General features: G+C 44.3%; 1 protein-coding gene across 1 annotated transcript in view; it reads right to left on the bottom strand.

Annotated features, from left to right (window-relative positions):
• The window catches only part of LOC126474771 (uncharacterized), a 790,273-nt gene that overhangs the window by 47,418 nt on the left and 722,558 nt on the right, over window positions 1–20,297 (bottom strand). The window contains exon 3 of the mRNA XM_050102246.1: window positions 18,610–18,840. Within this exon, the coding sequence (XP_049958203.1) occupies window positions 18,610–18,840 (231 nt within the window). The remainder of the gene's footprint in view (window positions 1–18,609; window positions 18,841–20,297) is intronic.

Below are 20,297 nucleotides of genomic sequence, written 5' to 3'. Positions count from 1 at the left end.
CCGAATGCGAGTCCAGTGTGTAACCACTGCGCCACCTCACTCGGTGGTAAAGCGGGTACCAGGTTGAGATTCATTGGGAGAGTCCTTAGAAAATGTAGTCCACCAACAAAGGAGGTGGCTTAGAAAACACTCGTTCGACCTATACTTGAATATTGCTCATCAGTGTGAGATCCGTACCAGATCGGGTTGACGGAGGAGATAGAGAAGATCCGAAGAAGAGCGGCGCGTTTCGTCACAGGGTTATTTGGTAACCGTGATAGCGTTACGGAGATGTTTAGCAAACTCAAGTGGCAGACTCTGCAAGAGAGGCGCTCTGCATCGCGGTGTAGCTTGCTGTCCAGGTTGCGAGAGGGTGCGTTTCTGGTTGAGGTATCGAATATATTGCTTCCCCCTACTTATACCTCCCGAGGAGATCACGAATGTAAAATTAGAGAGATTCGAGCGCGCACGGAGGCTTTCAGACAGTCGTTCTTCCCGCGAACCATACGCGACTGGAACAGAAAAGGGTGGTAATGACAGTGGCACGTAAAGTGCCCTCCGCCACACACCGTTGGGTGGCTTGCGGAGTATAAATGTAGATGTAGTAGATGTAGACGTAGATGTAGATGTTACGTCCCATAGTGCTCAGAACCATTTGAACCCTCAATTACAGCGCCATCCCTGGCGAAACGAAGAAAATGCTTCAGACAAAACTACGAAGATTTTGCTGTAGTACAGTAATCTGCAATAAAAAACGGGGGTGTCAGTTGAAGATTTCGATGTTGCCCCCCTCTCCCCCGCCATCCGCACACTGAGACAAACAAATTGGAATTATGGAATTATAACTTTTATTGATTCGATGTGTAGTTTGCGAGATATTTCAATGTCTTCAGTTAAAATGAACACTATGTGTGTGTGTGTGTGTTTTCCATATCGCCTCCTACAACACTGGACCGATTTCAACCTAACTTCGCACACGCATACCTTAGTGTCAGAGGACAATCGCTGTGGGGGTAAAAACCACCTACCTGTCTGAGGGGTGCGGGTGGGAGGAGGGTGAAGAAAAACACAGCGCGCGACGCGTGAATTCTCAGACTTTGCTCATCCATTAATTGAGAATGAGAGCACTTAGCGACTTTCAACAAACTTTACTCATAATTCCAATCCTTTACGAAATTTTTTTTCCGCTAACAACCCCTACAAAATTATGGAAAAATGTTTATCACTTACTACTTTCTCGCTGCTCATGCAGTAAAAGTACCGCATGAGGCACGACTTTGTGGTTTATTACGCAGTAGAAGTACCCCATGAGGCACGACGTAATAGTTTATTATTTCTTTGCTTCTAATTGTATTAGTGGCACATGTTACAGCCAGTATACACGTACGCCACTGAATGTAAGTGTAAAATTATATCATTGTACGAGATATGACGCCATAAACAATGAGATGCATGAAAAACTGCCGCGTAATGCATGACGTTTAAATTTATTACTTATTTGCTACTAAGTCGCTTCGCAATAAATTTCACAAACAGTGTCCACATATACCACTGAGTGTTCCTTCAAAATTATATCATTGTAGGACAAATAGTTCAGGAGACATGGCGTCGTAAACATTAAACATATAGGCAGTCATTTTTCCCTCGTTCTGTTTGGGAGTGGAACAGGGAGAGAAGATGCTAGTTGTGGAACGAGGTACCCTCCGCCACGCACCGTATGGTGGATTGCGGAGTATGTATGTAGATGTAGATGTAGAAGCACAAGGATGAGTGGCACGGGCGTGGACGTACAGCTATGAATAGATACCTGCGCAACGCCGGGTTTCGCCGCTAGTTATTCAATAGAGAAACCTGATTCTTTCGCTTCTTATAGTCTGAAATGGCTGCCTAGTAATTAGCTGGCTTTTTTTCCTTATATCGTGTCTCGTCGTTCAAAAATGGTTCAAATGGCTCTGAGCACCATGGGACTTAACATCTATGATCATCAGTCCCCTAGAACTTAGAACTACTTAAACCTAACTAACCTAAGGACATCACACAACACCCAGTCATCACGAGACAGAGAAAATCCCTGACCCCGCCGGGAATCGAACCCGGGAACCCGGGCGTGGGAAGCGAGAACGCTACCGCACCACCACGAGCTGCGGACTCTCGGCGTTCCTTAGTACTTCCGTATCCCACTTCTTTGTGTATTGATTCTTCCTGACTGACCTCTTAAACTTCAGCCTAATCGTCATCACTACCACATTGCGATCTGAGTCTATAACTGCTCCTAGGTACACCTTACAATCCAGTATCTGATTTCCGTGATGTAATCTAACTGAAATCTTCCCGTATCATCCAACCTTTTGCAAGTATACTTCCTCTTATGATTCTTGAACAGAGTATTCGCTATTACTGGCTAAAATTTATTACAGAACTCAATTAGTCTCTTTCTCCTCTCTCATTCATTGTACCCAGCCCATATTCTCCTGTAACCATTGAGCTAGTGTAGCAAAAATGTGATTCACTCGAAGAGCCGACACGTTTCAATTAATGGTACTGAAATCTCGATGACAACGTGCCAACTGTAAGGGTAATTGATAATGTCGTTGGGTCAACATGTGAACACATAGGGGTAGTCTGCTGCGAAGCTACATGTTCAACAACGTACGATAAACGCTGTGTCCGAAACACTTGTGCGTGCACAAGCATTGTGCTCTTTAGGCAGAAATGCCGCAGATCACCATCTATCCTATTCTGCAGAGCAGACAAGCCTCCAACCGTCACGTTGTGTGAAGAGTCGTGGACTTGAAATCATTTAGCGCCTAGTAGTAATTTCACTATCCTACGTCTTTCCGAATATGCTCACGACAGTAGCACGTGAACATTCGACCACCTTCGCGGTTTTCGAGAAACTCGTTCACAGGCTCTGTAATAGTAATCTGCCCTTTGTCAAATACGCTTATCTCAATGGATTTCCTCATTTTCAGCCCATATCTTCGAATGGGTGATCCCCTTTCCGTGTCCGCTCTGCTTATATATTTTTGTTAACGTGTCATGTGCTAGCAACGTCACCAGGCGGCATCCAAAGTCGTGGTGCGTAGTGATCATAATGTTTTGGCTTATCGCTGTATTTTTATTTTAAAACAAGAGCTGGACAACTGCAGATCTAATGGTAGAGATAGCTGTATGCATTAATTTATCATGTATGCAGTAACAGTCTCATTCAAGAAAGAATCAGCGACTATTATTGTCAAAACTTTTTTTTTAAATAAAGATAAGCTACACCTACGTGATAAATTTTATATTGGACGAAAATAGTATGGCTATGGAGACTCCAGCACACTTGTTTACATTGTATTTTCTGGCTCACATTGTTTCTATCACGTTGAAAGATCACTGTCTACGGCCACTTTCTTTCGTCTTGCTGCACACGTTGTTTTGTTTCTATGATTTTGTGGCCACTGAGAAGAAAATGCTCGTGGTGTGACTATATTTTCATTGTGCAACGACCAGCTTCTTCTCCTTATCCACTTCTTATCGGAAAAAATAATCTCTGCGAGAATGAGTGTATGGGTGTTTGTAGTTTAAATAAGCCGGCGAGCGAAGCAGAGACTTTCTTGTGCTTTCTGGTAGGGTAGTACCAACCCGGATGGACCTCTCCAGTGAGGCTTCGCAAGGGGTTTATTTTCGATTCTCATTTGTTTCTCTCTGAAATATTATAACACTTACAAGTTCTATTGACCTTCATTCTGTCTATATAAGAAGCCTTGATAGCTGCATGTGATCATTTTTCTCTAGTAACGGAAAGTGTCAACATAGCTTCGCTCAAAGTGCCTAACATCCCCAGTTGTTAGGGAGGAAGACGAACACTTTGGAGTGTGGTAATTATTGGAATCCCTGGACAATCTAGTTTCTGACACTGGTATAAATTACACTGAAAATAGCATGCTCCTTAGCAAGATGAATTTTAATATGCTTACGTCTATCACAGGACAATTTTGTGACATTAAGGTGATCAAAATCTGATATAAAGTGGACCAACAAGAACAACTAGAAAAGTGATGATTCCTGAGACGACCCTATCTCAGACAAACGGCGAAACACTTGGGAATTGGAAATCTGTGGTAAGTCTTACGGGACCAAACTGCTGAGGTTATCGGTCCCTAAGCCTACACACTATTTAATCTAACTTCAACTAACTTAGGCAATCCAGTCGTTGTGGCCGAGCAGTTCTAGGCGCTTCAGTTCGATACCGCGCTGCTGCTACGGTCGCAGGTTCGAACCTGCCACGGGCATAGATGTGTGTGGTGTCCTTAGTTAGGTTTAAGTAGTTCTAAGTTCTAGGGGACTGATGACCTCAGATGTTAAGTCCCATAGTGCTCAGAGCCATCTGAACCATTTTCACTTAGGCTATGAACAACACACACACCCATACCCGAGGGAGGACTCGAACCTCCGACGGGGAGAACCGCACAGACCGTGACAAGGCGCCCCAGACCGCACAGCTACCCCGCGAGGCAGCGAAACACTTGCAAACATTGAATGCTGTAGTTCTTGTCGGCGGGGATAGGCATCCTGATACAACCTTGCTGCCCGCCGCCCATTGCCATTTGCCCTTCCGTAAGTAAACACCATGTCGGCAAACTCTCGATTGGAATACGGAACTGCTTTGTACAACACTGTATCGCATCCACTACAAGGTGAGTCAGCAAGAGAAGTGAATCGGACACATTAGCAATTACTGTGGCAGCAGTATGAGGGGCATGACGTATGAGGGACAGTACCACCCTCTAGGAGGAATCAGTGCATAGTGCAACTGTGGCTACATGGTACAGCTCGTATTAGACCGCGGACTTTGTGACTATGTATGATTGAATAAATGGTCTCCAGCATGGAAACCATGCACTTCCGGACACAAGTTCATTGGACCTTTTTTGATCCGTATCCTCTCATCATGGGCAGATCACGTAACTAATGAAGAGGTACTGAATAGAGTTGGGGAGAAGAGGAATTTGTGGCACAACATGACTAGAAGAAGAGATCGGTTGGTAAGACACGTTCTGAGGTATCAGGTAATCACCAATTCAGTATTGGAGGGAAGCATGGAGGGTAAAAATCATACAGGGAGACCAGGAGATGAATACAGTAAGCAGATTCAGAAGGATATAGGTTGCAGTAGTTATTCGGAGATGAAGAGGCTTGCACAGGATATAGTAGCACGGAGAGCTGCATCAAGCCAGTCTCTGGACTGAAGACAACAACAACACAGTCCTCTCATCGATCAACCCCTAGAGTTTGTACACGGTGGAAAAAATCACTGTATCTGGCCGGACACGACTGCAAAAAGCCGAACATAGCCGGCTAAAGTCGTACACCTGGCAACCGTAGGCTCACACCACTGCGGCTTTCGCCGTCCGATTTCCATTCCTGTGTGGGATGCAGCGACGTTCTGCACCCTCATACTCCACACCCTGCGTGGGCTGCCGCACCTAAAGCCCGTTTTATACGAGCGACTTTCTGGCTGAAATCGACTACTCGGAAGAGCGTGCGACTACCGTGCCCGTGTGTAAATCAGCAGCCCACCACTTCGCGAACGAGTCCGTGGCGCAATATCAGTTACTTACAGATTCTGCCGAGCGTGGACTTCTAAATTTCTGACTTTGCTGCACACTGCGCATGCGCAGAGAGTACTGCGCCGTCGTCTGGTAAAATCGGAAGTTAACCTATTCTGGCTGAGCTCATTCCTAGTATAGAATTGGATTTTGTGGTTCCGTGTTTTCTTAATCTATTTATTTAGTTACAAGGATACTGCCAATGTTACACCTGCTTCGAGACCGTTTGCGGTCTCAGTTGAAAACGCCGCTTTGCATGTGCAGATGTACGTGATTGATCTGTGATATAAAAAAACAAAAAATGGTTCAAATGGCTCTGAGCACTATGGGATTTAAGTTTTGAGGTCATCAGTCCCCTAGAACTTAGTACTTAAACCTAACTAACCTAAGGACATCACACACATCCACACCCGAGGCAGGATTCGAACCTGCGACCGTAGCGGTCGCGCAGTTCCAGACCGTAGCGCCTAGAACCGCTCGGCCACTCCGGCCGGCAGATCTGCGATATGATTTCCATTTTAAAGACAATTCCCCGTACGTTAAAACTGTCCAGGACGCCGTCCTCAGGGACAGTTTCTGTGTCTCGATAATGAGTTTGCAACGTGATAAAATATTTCGATCATCATTTGTGTGTGTGTGTGTGTGTGTGTGTGTGTGTGTATGTGATAGTCTTTTTTTCAATTACGAAACGAAATAAGTGACTATTATATGAGAACCTGAGTGCGAAAATCTGTGAAACTGTCTCCGTCTGCCTGTATGCCGACAGTTTGTACCAGGTAAAAATTATGTTATGTCTTCAGAAATTAATTAATACCATAAATTTGTTTTGTTTGTGGTCTATATTGTTGACAGATGTGAAATACGAAACCAAGTCGTACGCAGTATGAGTACATTGCCATTTAAATGCAGCGCGATCGCCCTTTACCCGTCTTCATGTTCAGACAGCGTGGCGTGACCGTTGGGAAATGTAACTTTCCGACTAAGCCAGGGCCGGCCAGAAATTCTGCACGCATGCGGTGCTCCTGCACGTGTGCAACTTCCGGGTCATAGCGTGCACGCCGCAGCCGTCAGCGTTCATGTAGTGCATGTTTCTACGCACAGATGTCGCTTTATCCACTTGCTGGGATACTCTGTACCGGCGCATTATAGTGCTCTTTCCACAGCTTGCAAGCCAACCATGGGAAGGTATTTCGCCTATTAAACATTACTGTCACTGCTCATTGAGACGACTACTTTGATGTTAACAGTTTAACCCAGTAAGACATGTAATACAGTTAACAACCGTGGGTTTTTATTAAGGCAGCTTGACTGACGGCACGTAAATACGCGTAATGTTTTTGAGCTAGTATTTAAGAAAGAGAGCACTTAGCGACTTCCAACGAACCTTATTCACGATTTCAAATAACATTAAACTAATTCAAGGTTTTCTATAACTAATTCTCGGTGCTCTCAGTTACACCCACATAATTTCTGTCTCAATGATCTCTGAACAGAATGATAACCGCAGACCTCTCGATGATCACCTGTTATTTCAATACCATTATTGCTATATCTTTCATCAGTTCCGTCTGAAAACTGCATAATAACCGACAGTTAGATGAATGTTATGTTTTATCGACTTCAACTGAGCGTAGCCCTTCACACATTAAAAAAAAAACCCTAAATGTAAGTATACATTGAAACAATCGGTTTAATGACCAAGTTTCCTCTTGCTTGTACCACATAAACAGGGAAGGGGAGCCGTCGCCGTTCATTTAGGACACATGTCTAATAACAGATGTCGCTGTCGCTCCCTGTCGCACATGTGCAGCACTTCCGCACGTCTGCACACTGTGCAGCGTTTGGCCGGCCCTGGATTAAGCACTATAGATGGGCAAAACTGTTCTTTTCAGAGATCGGATCAGAACTGTTCACTCCCTGAAATGAACCAGCTTTTTTTCATGACTCACCACTCATTCACAACAGAAAATAAATGGAAGGCACATTGCCCTTTAAACTTGGTTTATTCCAGTACTATACCTGTATTTTGATCTTATTTGATCCTATTTTGAAGTAACACAGATAATGAGTAAGAATTTTGTATTTTTTATTGAAATTTCCACAATATGACAAAGTTTTTGATTATTGATTTATTTTGCACTATCGTGGTTTTTTGGGTGATCGGAAAATGTTGTAACTTGAGATTTACATTAACAATATATTTGGCTATAATGTATTAAAATTTCATTAACCTCGTACAAATACATCGCAAGCCATATATTTTTAAAGTGAACATTTCCTTCCGAAGACGCCTAAAATCGCAAAATCCGTACTACAATAAGAAAAAAATATATAAATGTGACTGTAAGACCAAAGTGCTGCATGTAGCCTTCCGCAGAATAAAACAAGGAAAATATTGGTGTATCACTTTTGCTATACGTTTATCGGTTCGCTCGTAATTAAAGTGAAAATTCGAGTGACCATAATAAAAAATCCTATAGTAAGAGGAGCCGTCAAGAACCTAATCTGATCAGTTTAAACAAATAAAAATAAAATAAAAACAAATGATGTATACATAACATAATTATGTAATATACATAACGGTATTACTACGAAGAACAATATCCAGTAGAGACGAACTCTGATGCAGAGGCGCTGAGTCAAGCAGGTCGAGCCGCGAGCTCTATAACTGCGTGAGCTAAGACCGCAGAGACCAGAGTGACACATGAGTTGCTTTGCTCAACGCTCTGGCTAGAGTCGAGAACGGTGGGATGAGCGTTGAGCGGGCGAGTTCCGAGGGTGGGGGAAGCGGTGAACTGCCACCACTCACCCGCTCGGAGACAAATCGTCCGTTCTCTTGCGAGCAGGTTGTTGCAAGTAGTTCTTATGTTCTCCGCTAGGAGGCTCTCTGTCCTGTTGCTCGCATCAACTGCCCAGAGGGCAGGACGTGCGACTGAAACGATCGCCGACGGAGTGCTATGCTAGGTTAAGGTGCGCCAGACACTGCACGCGGCAGAGGAAGCACAGAGAGGGCACGGCATATGTGAAACACAAAATCCAATGGGGCACTGCACAATGCAGGCAGCCAAGGCAGAAGCAGGGTAGAGGCCGGCGCTGGCTGTGTTGTGAGGCGTGCAGTGTGCTCTGACCAGCAGAGGCCCCACTGGTCTGCGCCGACTGTCTCTCTCTCTCTCTCTCTCTCTCTCTCTCTCTCTCTCTGCTGTGGGAAACGTTTGGAGCTACCGTTCTTTTTTTCTGAATCACTGATTGTTCACTCCTTTGAAAGATTCAACTCTATGAATTAGTTCAGGAGCGGATCCCCCATCTCTATTAAGCACTACGGCACCTAGGCCAGGGCACCGCTCGCCAGCCGAATTCGTGGCGACCCTGTCGTAAAATCTGCATGCTGTGAAAGTACGCTGTTTCAAGGCAACGGCACATTGAAGATTTGTCAACCGCGCATCGTTCTTGATAAGATTGTTATAATTATCCGTGGACAATATATTGGCAATTAAAGCCTTTAGGAAATAATGACATGAAATACACAGGGTTGTGGTATTATGTTCATCTAGTGCAGTGGGGCGTGGCGTTACGAAATCAGATGTGGTTCGATCGCGTTCTCTATATCAACAGATATTTGTATTCTCTTTAGCGTTTTAGAAAACGATCTAGGACTTTCGTATCAGTTTAATACAAATATATTCTTTAGTATTCGGTGTCACGTAAATATAATACTGCTCATTCTCAGGGGTGCGTGCGTTCGATTTTGTGAACACGCCTGGGAATATAGAGCAACGAATTGCGAGGGTAGTTTCTACCTTAGCCCTTGATTTGATCGCAATTCAGTATTTATTTATTCATCCAAAAAACATTCTAGATTATGGCATACATAATAAATATTACACTGATTATGACTGTGTGAACAAAAACAGGGTGGTCCATTGATAGTGACCGGGCCAAATATCTCACGAAATAAGCATCAAACGAAAAAACTACAAAGAACGAAACTCGTCTAGCTTGAAGGGGGAAACCAGATGGCGCTATGGTTGGCCCGCTAGATGGTGCTGCCACAGGTCAAACGGATATCAACAGCGCTTTTTTTAAATAGGACCCCCATTTTTATTACGTATTCGTGTAGTACGTAAAGAAATATGAATGCTTTAGTTGGACCACTTTTTTCGCTTTGTGATAGATGGCGCTGTAATTGTCACAAACGTAGAAGTACGTGGTATCACATTCCGCCAGTGTGGACGGTATTTGCTTCGCGATACATTACCCGTGTTTAACATGGACCGTTTACCAATTGCGAAAAAGGTCCATATCGTGTTGCTGTACGGCTATTGTGATCAAAATGCCCAACGGGCGTGTGCTATGTATGCTGCTCGGTATCCTGGACGACATCACCCAAGTGTCCGGACAGGTCGCCGGATAGTTACGTTATTTAAGGAAACAGGAAGTGTTCAGCCACATGTGAAACGTCAACCATGACCTGCAACAAACGATGATGCCCAAGTAGGTATTTTAGCTGCTGTCGCGGCTAATCCGCACATCAGTAGCAGACAAATTCCGCGAGAATCGGGAATCTCAAAAACGTCGGTGTTGAGAATGCTACATCAACGTCGATTGCACTCGTACCGTATTTCTATGCACCAGGAATTGCATGGCGACGACTTTGAACGTCGTGTACAGTTCTGCCACTAGGCACAAGAGAAATTACGGGACGATGACAGATTTTTTTGCACGCGTCCTATTTAGCGACGAAGCGTCATTCACCAACAGCGGTAACGTAAACCGGCATGATATGCAGTATTGGGCAACGGATAATCCACGATGGTTGCGACAAGTGGAACATGAGCGACCTTGGCGGGTTAGTGTATGGTGCGGTATTATGGGAGGAATGATAATTGGCCCCCATTTTATCAATGGCAATCTAAATGGTGCAGTGTATGCTGATTTCCTACGTAATGTTATACCGATGTTAGTACAAGATGTTTCACTGCATGACAGAATGGTGATGTACTTCCAACATGATCGATGTCCGGTACATAGCTCAGGGTGCGTTTGAAGCGGTATTGAATAGCATATTTCATGACATGTGGATTGGTCGTTGAAGCACCGTACCATGGCCCGCACGTTCACCGGATCTGACGTCCCCGGATTTCTTTCTGTGGGGAAAGTTGAAGGATATTTCCTATCGTGATGCACCGACAACGCCTGACAACATGCGTCAGCGCATTGTCAATGCGTGTGCGGACATTACGAAGGCGAACTACTCGCTGTTGAGAGGAATGTCGTTACACGTATTGCCAAATGCATTGAGGTAGACGGAAATCATTTTGAGCTCAAATGGTTCAAATGGCTCTGAGCACTATGGGACTTAACATCTGTGGTCATCAGTCCCCTAGAACTTAGAAACTTAAACCTGGGACACTCAGATGTTTAGGACGGGTGGTAGGGACAGAGCATCGAGTGACATTATACTGAGTGCACTATCCGAAAATTACCTCGAGCAATTAAACAGAGAACCGACTCGTGGAGATAACATCTTGGACCTACTGATAACAAACAGACCCCGAACTTTTCGACTCTGTATGTACAGAACAGGGAATCAGTGATCATAAGGCCGTTGCAGCATCCCTGAATATGGAAGTTAATAGGAATATAAAAAAAGGGAGGAAGGTTTATCTGTTTAGCAAGAGTAATAGAAGGCAGATTTCAGACTACCTAACAGATGAAAACGAAAATTTCTGTTCCGACATTGACAATGTTGAGTGTTTATGGAAAAAGTTCAAGGCAATCGTAAAATGCGTTTCAGACAGGTACGTGCCGACTAAAACTGTGAGGGACGGGAAAAACCCACCGTGGTACAACAACAAAGTTAGGAAACTACTGCGAAAGCAAAGAGAGCTCCACTCCAAGTTTAAACGCAGCCAAAACCTCTCAGACAAACAGAAGCTAAACGATGTCAAAGTTAGCGTAAGGAGGGCTATGCGTGAAGCGTTCATTGAATTCGAAAGTGAAATTCTATGTACCGACTTGACAGAAAATCCTAGGAAGTTCTGGTCTTACGTTAAATCAGTAAGTGGCTCGAAACAGCATATCCAGACACTACGGGATGATGATGGCATTGAAACAGAGGATGACACGCGTAAAGCTGAAATACTAAACACCTTTTTCCAAAGCTGTTTCACAGAGGAAGACCGCACTGCAGTTCCTTCTCTAAATCCTCGCACAAACGAAAAAATGGCTGACATCGAAATAAGTGTCCAAGGAATAGAAAAGCAACTGGAATCACTCAATAGAGGAAAGTCCACTGGACCTGACGGGATACCAATTCGATTCTACACAGAGTACGCGAAAGAACTTGCCCCCCTTCTAACAGCCGTGCACCGCAAGTCTCTAGAGGAACGGAGGGTTCCAAATGATTGGAAAAGAGCACAGGTAGTCCCAGCCTTCAAGAAGGGTCGTCGAGCAGATGCGCAAAACTATAGACCTATATCTCTTACGTCGATTTCTTGTAGAATTTTAGAACATGTTTTTTGCTCGCGTATCATGTCATTTCTGGAAACCCAGAATCTACTATGTAGGAATCAACATGGATTCCGGAAACAGCGATCGTGTGAGACCCAGCTCGCCTTATTTGTTCATGAGACCCAGAAAATATTAGATACAGGCTCCCAGGTAGATGCTATCTTTCTTGACTTCCGGAAGGCGTTCGATACAGTTCCGCACTGTCGCCTGATAAACAAAGTAAGAGCCTACGGAATATCAGACCAGCTGTGTGGCTGGATTGAAGAGTTTTTAGCAAACAGAACACAGCATGTTGTTATCAATGGAGAGACGTCTACAGACGTTGAAGTAACCTCTGGCGTGCCACAGGGGAGTGTTATGGGACCATTGCTTTTCACAATATATATAAATGACTTAGTAGATAGTGTCGGAAGTTCCATGCGGCTTTTCGCGGATGATGCTATAGTATACAGAGAAGTTGCAGCATTAGAAAATTGTAGCGAAATGCAGGAAGATCTGCAGCGGATAGGCACTTGGTGCAGGGAGTGGCAACTGACCCTTAACATAGACAAATGTAATGTATTGCGAATACATAGAAAGAAGGATCCTTTATTGTATGATTATATGATAGCAGAACAAACACTGGTAGCAGTTACTTCTGTAAAATATCTGGGAGTATGCGTGCGGAACGATTTGAAGTGGAATGATCATATAAAATTAATTGTTGGTAAGGCGGGTACCAGATTGAGATTCATTGGGAGAGTCCTTAGAAAATGTAGTCCATCAACAAAGGAGGTGGCTTACAAAGCACTCGTTCGGCCTATACTTGAGTATTGCTCATCAGTGTGGGATCCGTACCAGATCGGGTTGACGGAGGAGATAGAAAAGATCCAAAGAAGAGCGGCGCGTTTCGTCACAGGGTTATTTGGTAACCGTGATAGCGTTACGGAGATGTTTAACAAACTCAAGTGGCAGACTCTGCAAGAGAGGCGCTCTGCATCGCGGTGTAGCTTGCTCGCCAGGTTTCGAGAGGGTGCGTTTCTGGATGAGGTATCGAATATATTGCTTCCCCCTACTTATACCTCCCGAGGAGATCACGAATGTAAAATTAGAGAGATTAGAGCGCGCACGGAGGCTTTCAGACAGTCGTTCTTCCCGCGAACCATACGCGACTGGAACAGGAAAGGGAGGTAATGACAGTGGCACGTAAAGTGCCCTCCGCCACACACCGTTGGGTGGCTTGCGGAGTATCAATGTAGATGTAGATGTAGAACCTAAGTACATCACACACATCCATACCCGAGGCAGGATGCATTTTGAGCATTTATTGCATTAATGTGGTATTTACAGGTAATCACGCTGTAACAGCATGCGTTCTCAGAAATGATAAGTTCACAAAGGTACATGTATCACATTGGAACAACCGAAATAAAATGTTCAGACGTACCTACGTTCTGCATTTTAATTTAAGGTACCTACCTGTTACCAACTGTTCGTCTAAAATTGTGAGCCTTATGTTTGTGACTGTTACAGCGCCGTCTGTCAGAAAGTGAAAAATGTGGTCCAACTAAAACATTCATATTTCTTTACGCACTACACGAATATGTAATAAAAATGGGGTTCGTATTTTAAAAGAGGCAGTTGATATCCGTTTGACCTGTGGCAGCGCCATCTAGCGCGCCATCCGGTTTCCACCTTCAAGCTAGAGACGTTTCGTTCTTCGTAGTTTTTTCGTTTGACAATTATTTCGTGAGATATTTGGCCCGGTCACGATCAATGGACCACCCTGTATACATGCACACACACACACACACACACACACACACACACACACACACACACACACACACACACACTCTTAAATGAAGTACAGAGAAAATGTAACAATGATATTGCAGTACATATGTTATTTTCGGCTGTATGTGTAAGAGAGCTTGCACTAGTTGCAATGGGTGCAACAGGTTATTTTGCACTTTGTTGTTTAAAGTCTTCTATTTCACATATTCTGAAAATGTTGCTATTGAGTCAAAGCAGTAACGTAGTAACAATTAGCTTAGGACTTTACTCAAAGTGGGAACGCTGAAGTAATTTTCATCTTACGTGGATGATGACTGTAAATTTATATTTCACACTTTTTGTGTAGTGGAACTTTTAAATCCTAATGTCCTTATTGACAGGAGATGGAACTTGTCTTTTTGTCTCATAACATGTTCATGGTCATTGAATTTTTTATTTATGTATATAAAAGACAGAACAACAGGACAAGGAATGAAAGAGACTTTGAACAGAGGTAACGTAGCAGGAAAAAAGTGTGTGATTTGCGAGCCAGGTGCAGCCGACAGTTGCCGCTGTGTCGCAAATCATGATGAGGAGCACGTTCCGTGTGATGCACCGGCTCGATTCTGACAAGGGAACCTCCCAATCGCACCCCCCTCAGATTTAATTATAAGTTGGCACAATGGATAGACCTTGAAAAACTGAACACAGATCAATCGAGAAAACAAGAAGAAGTTGTGTAGCACTGTGAAAAAAATAAGCAAAATATACAAACTGAGTGGTCCATGCACAAGATATGGAATATCAAGGACAGTGTGAGCCCAGGAGCGCCGTGGTTAGCGTGAGCAGCTGCGGAGCGAGAAGTCCTTGGTTCAAGTCTTCCCTCGAGTGAAAAGTTTACTTTCTTTATTTTCGCATGGTTATGATCTGTCCGTTCGTTCGTTGATGTCTCTGTTCACTGTAATAAGTTTAGTGACTGTGTTTTGCGACCGCACCGCAAGACCGTGCGATAAGTATACGAAAGGACGTGCCTCTCTAATGGGAACCGAAAACATTTGATCGCAAGGTCATAGGTCAACCGATTCCTCCACAGGAAAACACGTCTGATATATTCCATACGACACTGGTGACGGCATGTGGGTCACATACAGGAATATGTTGTCGACCCACCTAACTTGTACACTTGGCGAATGGGTAAAAATATTCTTCTACCTTGCCCGATTTAGGTTTTCTTGTAGATGTGTTAATCACTCCCAAAAAAGTGATGAAAACATAAGAATTGTCACACAAACTGCAACAAATGAATGCAACAGTTTCACAGTCGCACAGTTTTCCCTGTTTTCTGTCAATAAATATGTTTTTAACGTTTTCAAATTTTTCCGTGTGTAGACCGTCAAATCCTGCATATGTCCAAGCAAATCTGTCCTGGAATTTTGGAGAGCGAAGTTGATTATGTGTGAGTGCCTGAACTTTGATAACTGTCTGAAAAAAAATTAAACTTTACGTCGAAAGAAGACTTGAACCCAGAATCTCTCGTTCCGCAGCTGCTCACGCTAACCATGTGACCACGGCGTTCCTGAGCTCAGACTCTCCTTGATGTTGCCTATCTTGCGCATGGACTACTCAGTTTGTATACTTTGCTTATTTTTTTCATAGTTCCATACAACTTCTTCCTGTTTTCTCGATTGATCTGTGTTCAGTTTTTTAAGGCCTATCCACTGCGCCAACTTAAACTAAATCTGAGGGGGGTGCGATGGGGAGGCTCCCTTGTGAGCGCGCACCAACCGCGATATAAACCACGGTTGGTGCGTTTACTGATAAACACGTCCCGTCTGAGGACGACTTCAAGGATGTTGGCTGTTTCCTTCAGACAAGGTGGGAACAGCAGTAGTAGTGATGGGGAGCTCGTGAATGAGTCGTTCAAATGAACGCTTCACTCCAGTGAAGTGTGAACTAACCACTCAATTTCAATGAACTGGTACTTCAAACTCTTCAGAGATAGCATACTCCACACTTTTTTCTAGTTATCTCACTCTCTTCCCCTCTCCCTCTCCCACTACATCAGCGCTACTTCACTCATCGTCCCTACTCTTCAGTCCTCCCTCTACTGCCTGTCGACGAATCGCGCGGTGTTTGTGGGGAACGATAGGTTTACGAGGTGTTGTGAAGGTGAGGGGCGAGGAGAAGGCAGCGTCAGCTGCTTCCTGCAGTGCTGGCATCATTACCGGTGACCATTTGTGCAGTTATACTTCACGTCTACGAGTAGCCTACCGTTGGCAGCGCTTGCAGACAAATGAATATTAAAGATCCAAACGAAGAGGCTGGCTGTGTGAGCACGAGCTACCAACATGAAAATAAAAGGTTTGTTAATAACACTGAAAGAGGGATTTTACTTGAAATCGTACCAATGACTACAGGTGACAGTTTATGTTTTGAACGTGGAGGGTTATTGTTCTCAACAACAATAAAATCTACAGGAAAACTTCTGAATAATTATTTAACGTAGGTGTATAGACTTTGTGACAGTGGTAAACATACTCATTCTATTTTGCATTAAATTTCAGAAGGAACATAAAATTGGACTGCATTTCGTTGGTAGCCCTAGTTTTCAGTCTATGAATACAACAAATAATGTTTCACTTGGCAGATAAAGGCTTTTTTGGGCGCTTCATGAAAAAATGTCGAGCAAGATTAAATGTATCACCTTCTTTATATGTGAAAGGCTTCTGTATTTATCTTTCCTTTGTCCCCTTCGACCATGCTCTCAGACGCTGTAAGAGCGTAAAACGTTGCGTGCACGTTACTGCATAACTCGGCCATCTGTTGGTAAAATTATGAAGTCTTACGAAGCTTTATTGTACGAGCGAGGCGAAGCGAGCGTAGCCGCGGCTGAGCTGCGAACTGGGCAAGATCGCCAGGCTTCCGTACTTCATGAATGAACTACTTCATTTGAACGCTTCACGGCAAAGAGTGAAACGAATGAAGTAGTTCACGGGAATGAACGAGTTCGACCCATCTCTAAGGCCGGTATTACACTATCAAATTTCTTTGTCCAATATCTTTGTCCAATATCATTGTCAAAGATTTTTGATAGTGTAATAGGGATCTTTGACAAATGTCGTCCAATATTTGATCAAATCTAGGCCGAGGCCGTATATTTGATCAAAGAAATCGCTTGTCTTCTGTTCACTACAATGCGATATGTTGCCACGCGGAACGCTAGCATCGCTGCAGCGTTCTGTCGTCTATAGTGTTTTTATAACCATTGCCGGTAAATACAATTGGTGTGTGCCGACAACTACAGAATTAATAGAGATGTCTGAAGCTGATGAGGCGCTTTACAACGTGAGGCACCCTGAATACAAAAATAGATTAAGAAGATTGGAGACCTAACCTGACCTAACCTAACCTAACATAACCCTCTCCTGTAGTAAGGAATCTGAGTGTTATAGTGAGCCTGTCTTCTGAAGATGTAGCAGTTCTTAAGTGAAAATTGTGCTTTGTGATATGAGGATACACTTCATTGAGCACATACAGACATGTATGCTCATCCATTCTTAAGTAATTGATGTACGACTTGACGTCTTCCACTGTAAGCTCACGTAACAAGTTTTGTTGAATGCTTTTATCGTGTCGTCGTAAAACCCATGGCTTCACCCAGATTAGATTAGTTTTTCGTTCCATAGATCCATGCTGAGGAGATCCTCGTGGATGTGGAACATGTCGATTTTTTTAAGCTGAAATAAAAATACTAATAGTATGAATAAATACAATACATCATTTGTTTCTATTAAAAATTTTGCCAATGGAGTAGAAGGAGTTGGCCAGTAGTAAGTCTTTCAGGCTCCTTTTAAACTGATAAACTGATCTTCATTCCTAACTAAATTTTTTATGTTTTCTGGCAAATTATTGAAGATGAGTGTTCCTGAGTAGTGGACCTCTTTTTGAACTAAAGTAAGTGCTTTTAAGTCCTTGTGCAGATCATTTTTGTTCCTGGTATTGTATGTATGAACTGAGTTGTTTGTTGGAAAAAGAGATATATTATTTACGACAAATTTTATTAAGAAGTAAATATACTGAGAGGCAGTAGTTAGTATACCCAGTTCTTTGAAGGGGTTTCTGCAGGAGGTCCGTGAATTTACTCCACAAATAATACGTATTACACGCTTTTGGACCTTGAAAACTTTTGTTTGACTTCAAGATTTACCCCAAAATATTATCCCATATGACATTATGGAATGAAAGTATGCAAGCTTTTTCATTTTTATGTTGCCTATGTCTGCTAACACTCGAATTGCAAATACAGATTTGTTAAGGCGTTTCTGCAGTTCTGTGGTGTGCTCCTCCCAACTGACTTTATTATCAAGTTGTAATCCCAGGACTTTTAAGACTGTCAACCTCGTATGTATGGTTCCATTTTTTCCCCCCACTTCTTTTCCGCATGTGCACACAATGCAATTGGAGTACGTAGAACTGCTGCGGTTAATAACAAGTTGTTGTCAGCCATCTTGAACTTTGACGAAAAACTTGATGACAGTGTAATACCCCTTGTAGCGCTACGTCAAAGATCTTTGTCAAATATATTGGACGGAATATTGGATCACATCTTTGATCAAATCTTTGACAAAGAAATTTGATAGTGTAATACCGGCCTAAGCAGTAGTCAGGCTGAGGGACGGTAGCGGTACAAGAGGAGTGGGGCGGCTCACCGCCGTGCCGGAGTCGACGGCGCCGTTGCTGAGCTGCATGGCGCGGAAGAGGCCGAGGTGGTTGTCCCAGCGGGTCTGGCAGCTGGCGCTGCGGCGCGCGCTGCCCGCGTCGGACCGGTAGCTGCCCTGCTTGCCGGCGGCCAGCGCCGCCTGGTGCGCATGCGCGCCCGGCTGCGGCGACTGCCCGCCCGCACGCGCCGACCCCGTCACCTTGAGCCGCGCCGGAACCACCTTGGCCGCGCTGTCCCGCGCCTCGAACGTCATCACGCAGGCCGCCACCACGATGAAGCCTGCACACACAGTCAACAGGGGCTCTTTGTCACAAGAGACTCTTACTGTACCAATGTGGAATAAAAAACATCTAGTCTCAGTTCGGGGACGTAAGTACACTACTGGCCATTAAAATTGGTACACCACGAAGATGACGTGCTACAGACGCGAAATTTAACCGACAGGAAGAAGATGCTGTGATATGCAAATGATTAGCTTTTCGGAGCATTCACACAAAGTTGGTGCCGGTGGGGACACCTACAACGTGCTGACACGAGGAAAGTTTCCAACCGACTTCTCATACACAAACAGCAGTTGACCGGCGTTGCCTGGTGAAACGTTGTTGTGATGCCTCGTGTAAGGAGGAGAAACGCGTACCATCACGTTTCCGACTTTGATAAAGGTCGGTTTATCGTATCGCGACATTGCTGCTCGTGTTGCTCGAGATACAATGGCTGTAAGCAGAATATGGAATCGGTGGGTTAAGGAGGGCAATACGGAACGCCGTCCTGGATCCAAAGGGCCTCGTATCACTAGCAGTCGAGATGACAGGCATCTTATTCGCATGGCTGTAACGGATCGTGCAGCCACGTCTAGATCCCTGATTCAACAGATGGGGCCGTTTGCAAGACAACAACCATCTGCACGAACAGTTCGACGACGTTTGCAGCAGCACGGTCAATCAGTTCGGACATCATGGCTGCGGTTACCCTTGACGCTGCATCACAGACATGAGCGCCTGCGATGGTATACTGAACGACGAACCTGGGTGCACGAATGGCAAAACGTCATTTTCCGGACGAATCCAGGTTCTGTTTACAGCATCACCATGGTCGCATCCGTGTTTGGCGACATCGCGGTGAACGCAAATTGGAAGCGTGTATTCGTCATCGCCATGATGGCGTATGACCCGGCGTGATGGTATGGGGTGCCATTGATTACACGTCTCTGTCACCTCTTGTTCGCATTGACGGCACTTTGAACAGTGGACGTTACATTACAGATGTGTTGCGACCCGTGGCTCTACCCTTCATTCGATCCCTGCGAAACCCTACATTTCAGCAGGATAATGCACGACCGCATGTTGCAGGTCCTGTACGGGCCTTTCTGGATACAGAAAATGTTCGACTGCTGCACTGGCCAGCACATTCTCCAGATCTCTCACCAATTGAAAACGTCTGGTCAATGGTGGCCGAGCAACTAGCTCGTCACAATACGCCAGTCACTACTCTTGATGAACTGTGGTATCGTGTTGAAGCTGCATGGTCAGCTTTACCTGTACACGCCATCCAGGCTCTGTTTGACTCGATGCCCAGGCGTATCAAGGCCGTTATTAGGGCAAGAGGTGGTTTTCTGGGTACTGATTTCTCAGGATCTATGCACCCAAACTGCGTAAAAATGTAATCATATGTGAGTTCTAGCATAATATATTTGTCCAATGAATACCCGTTTATCATCTGCATTTCTTCGTGGTGTA

Source organism: Schistocerca serialis, chromosome 4, assembly GCF_023864345.2.
Source record: "Schistocerca serialis cubense isolate TAMUIC-IGC-003099 chromosome 4, iqSchSeri2.2, whole genome shotgun sequence".
Classification (NCBI taxonomy): Eukaryota; Metazoa; Arthropoda; class Insecta; order Orthoptera; family Acrididae; genus Schistocerca; species Schistocerca serialis.
The sequence above is the reverse complement of the archived record's forward strand: the minus strand, read 5'-3'. Positions and strand labels throughout refer to the sequence as shown.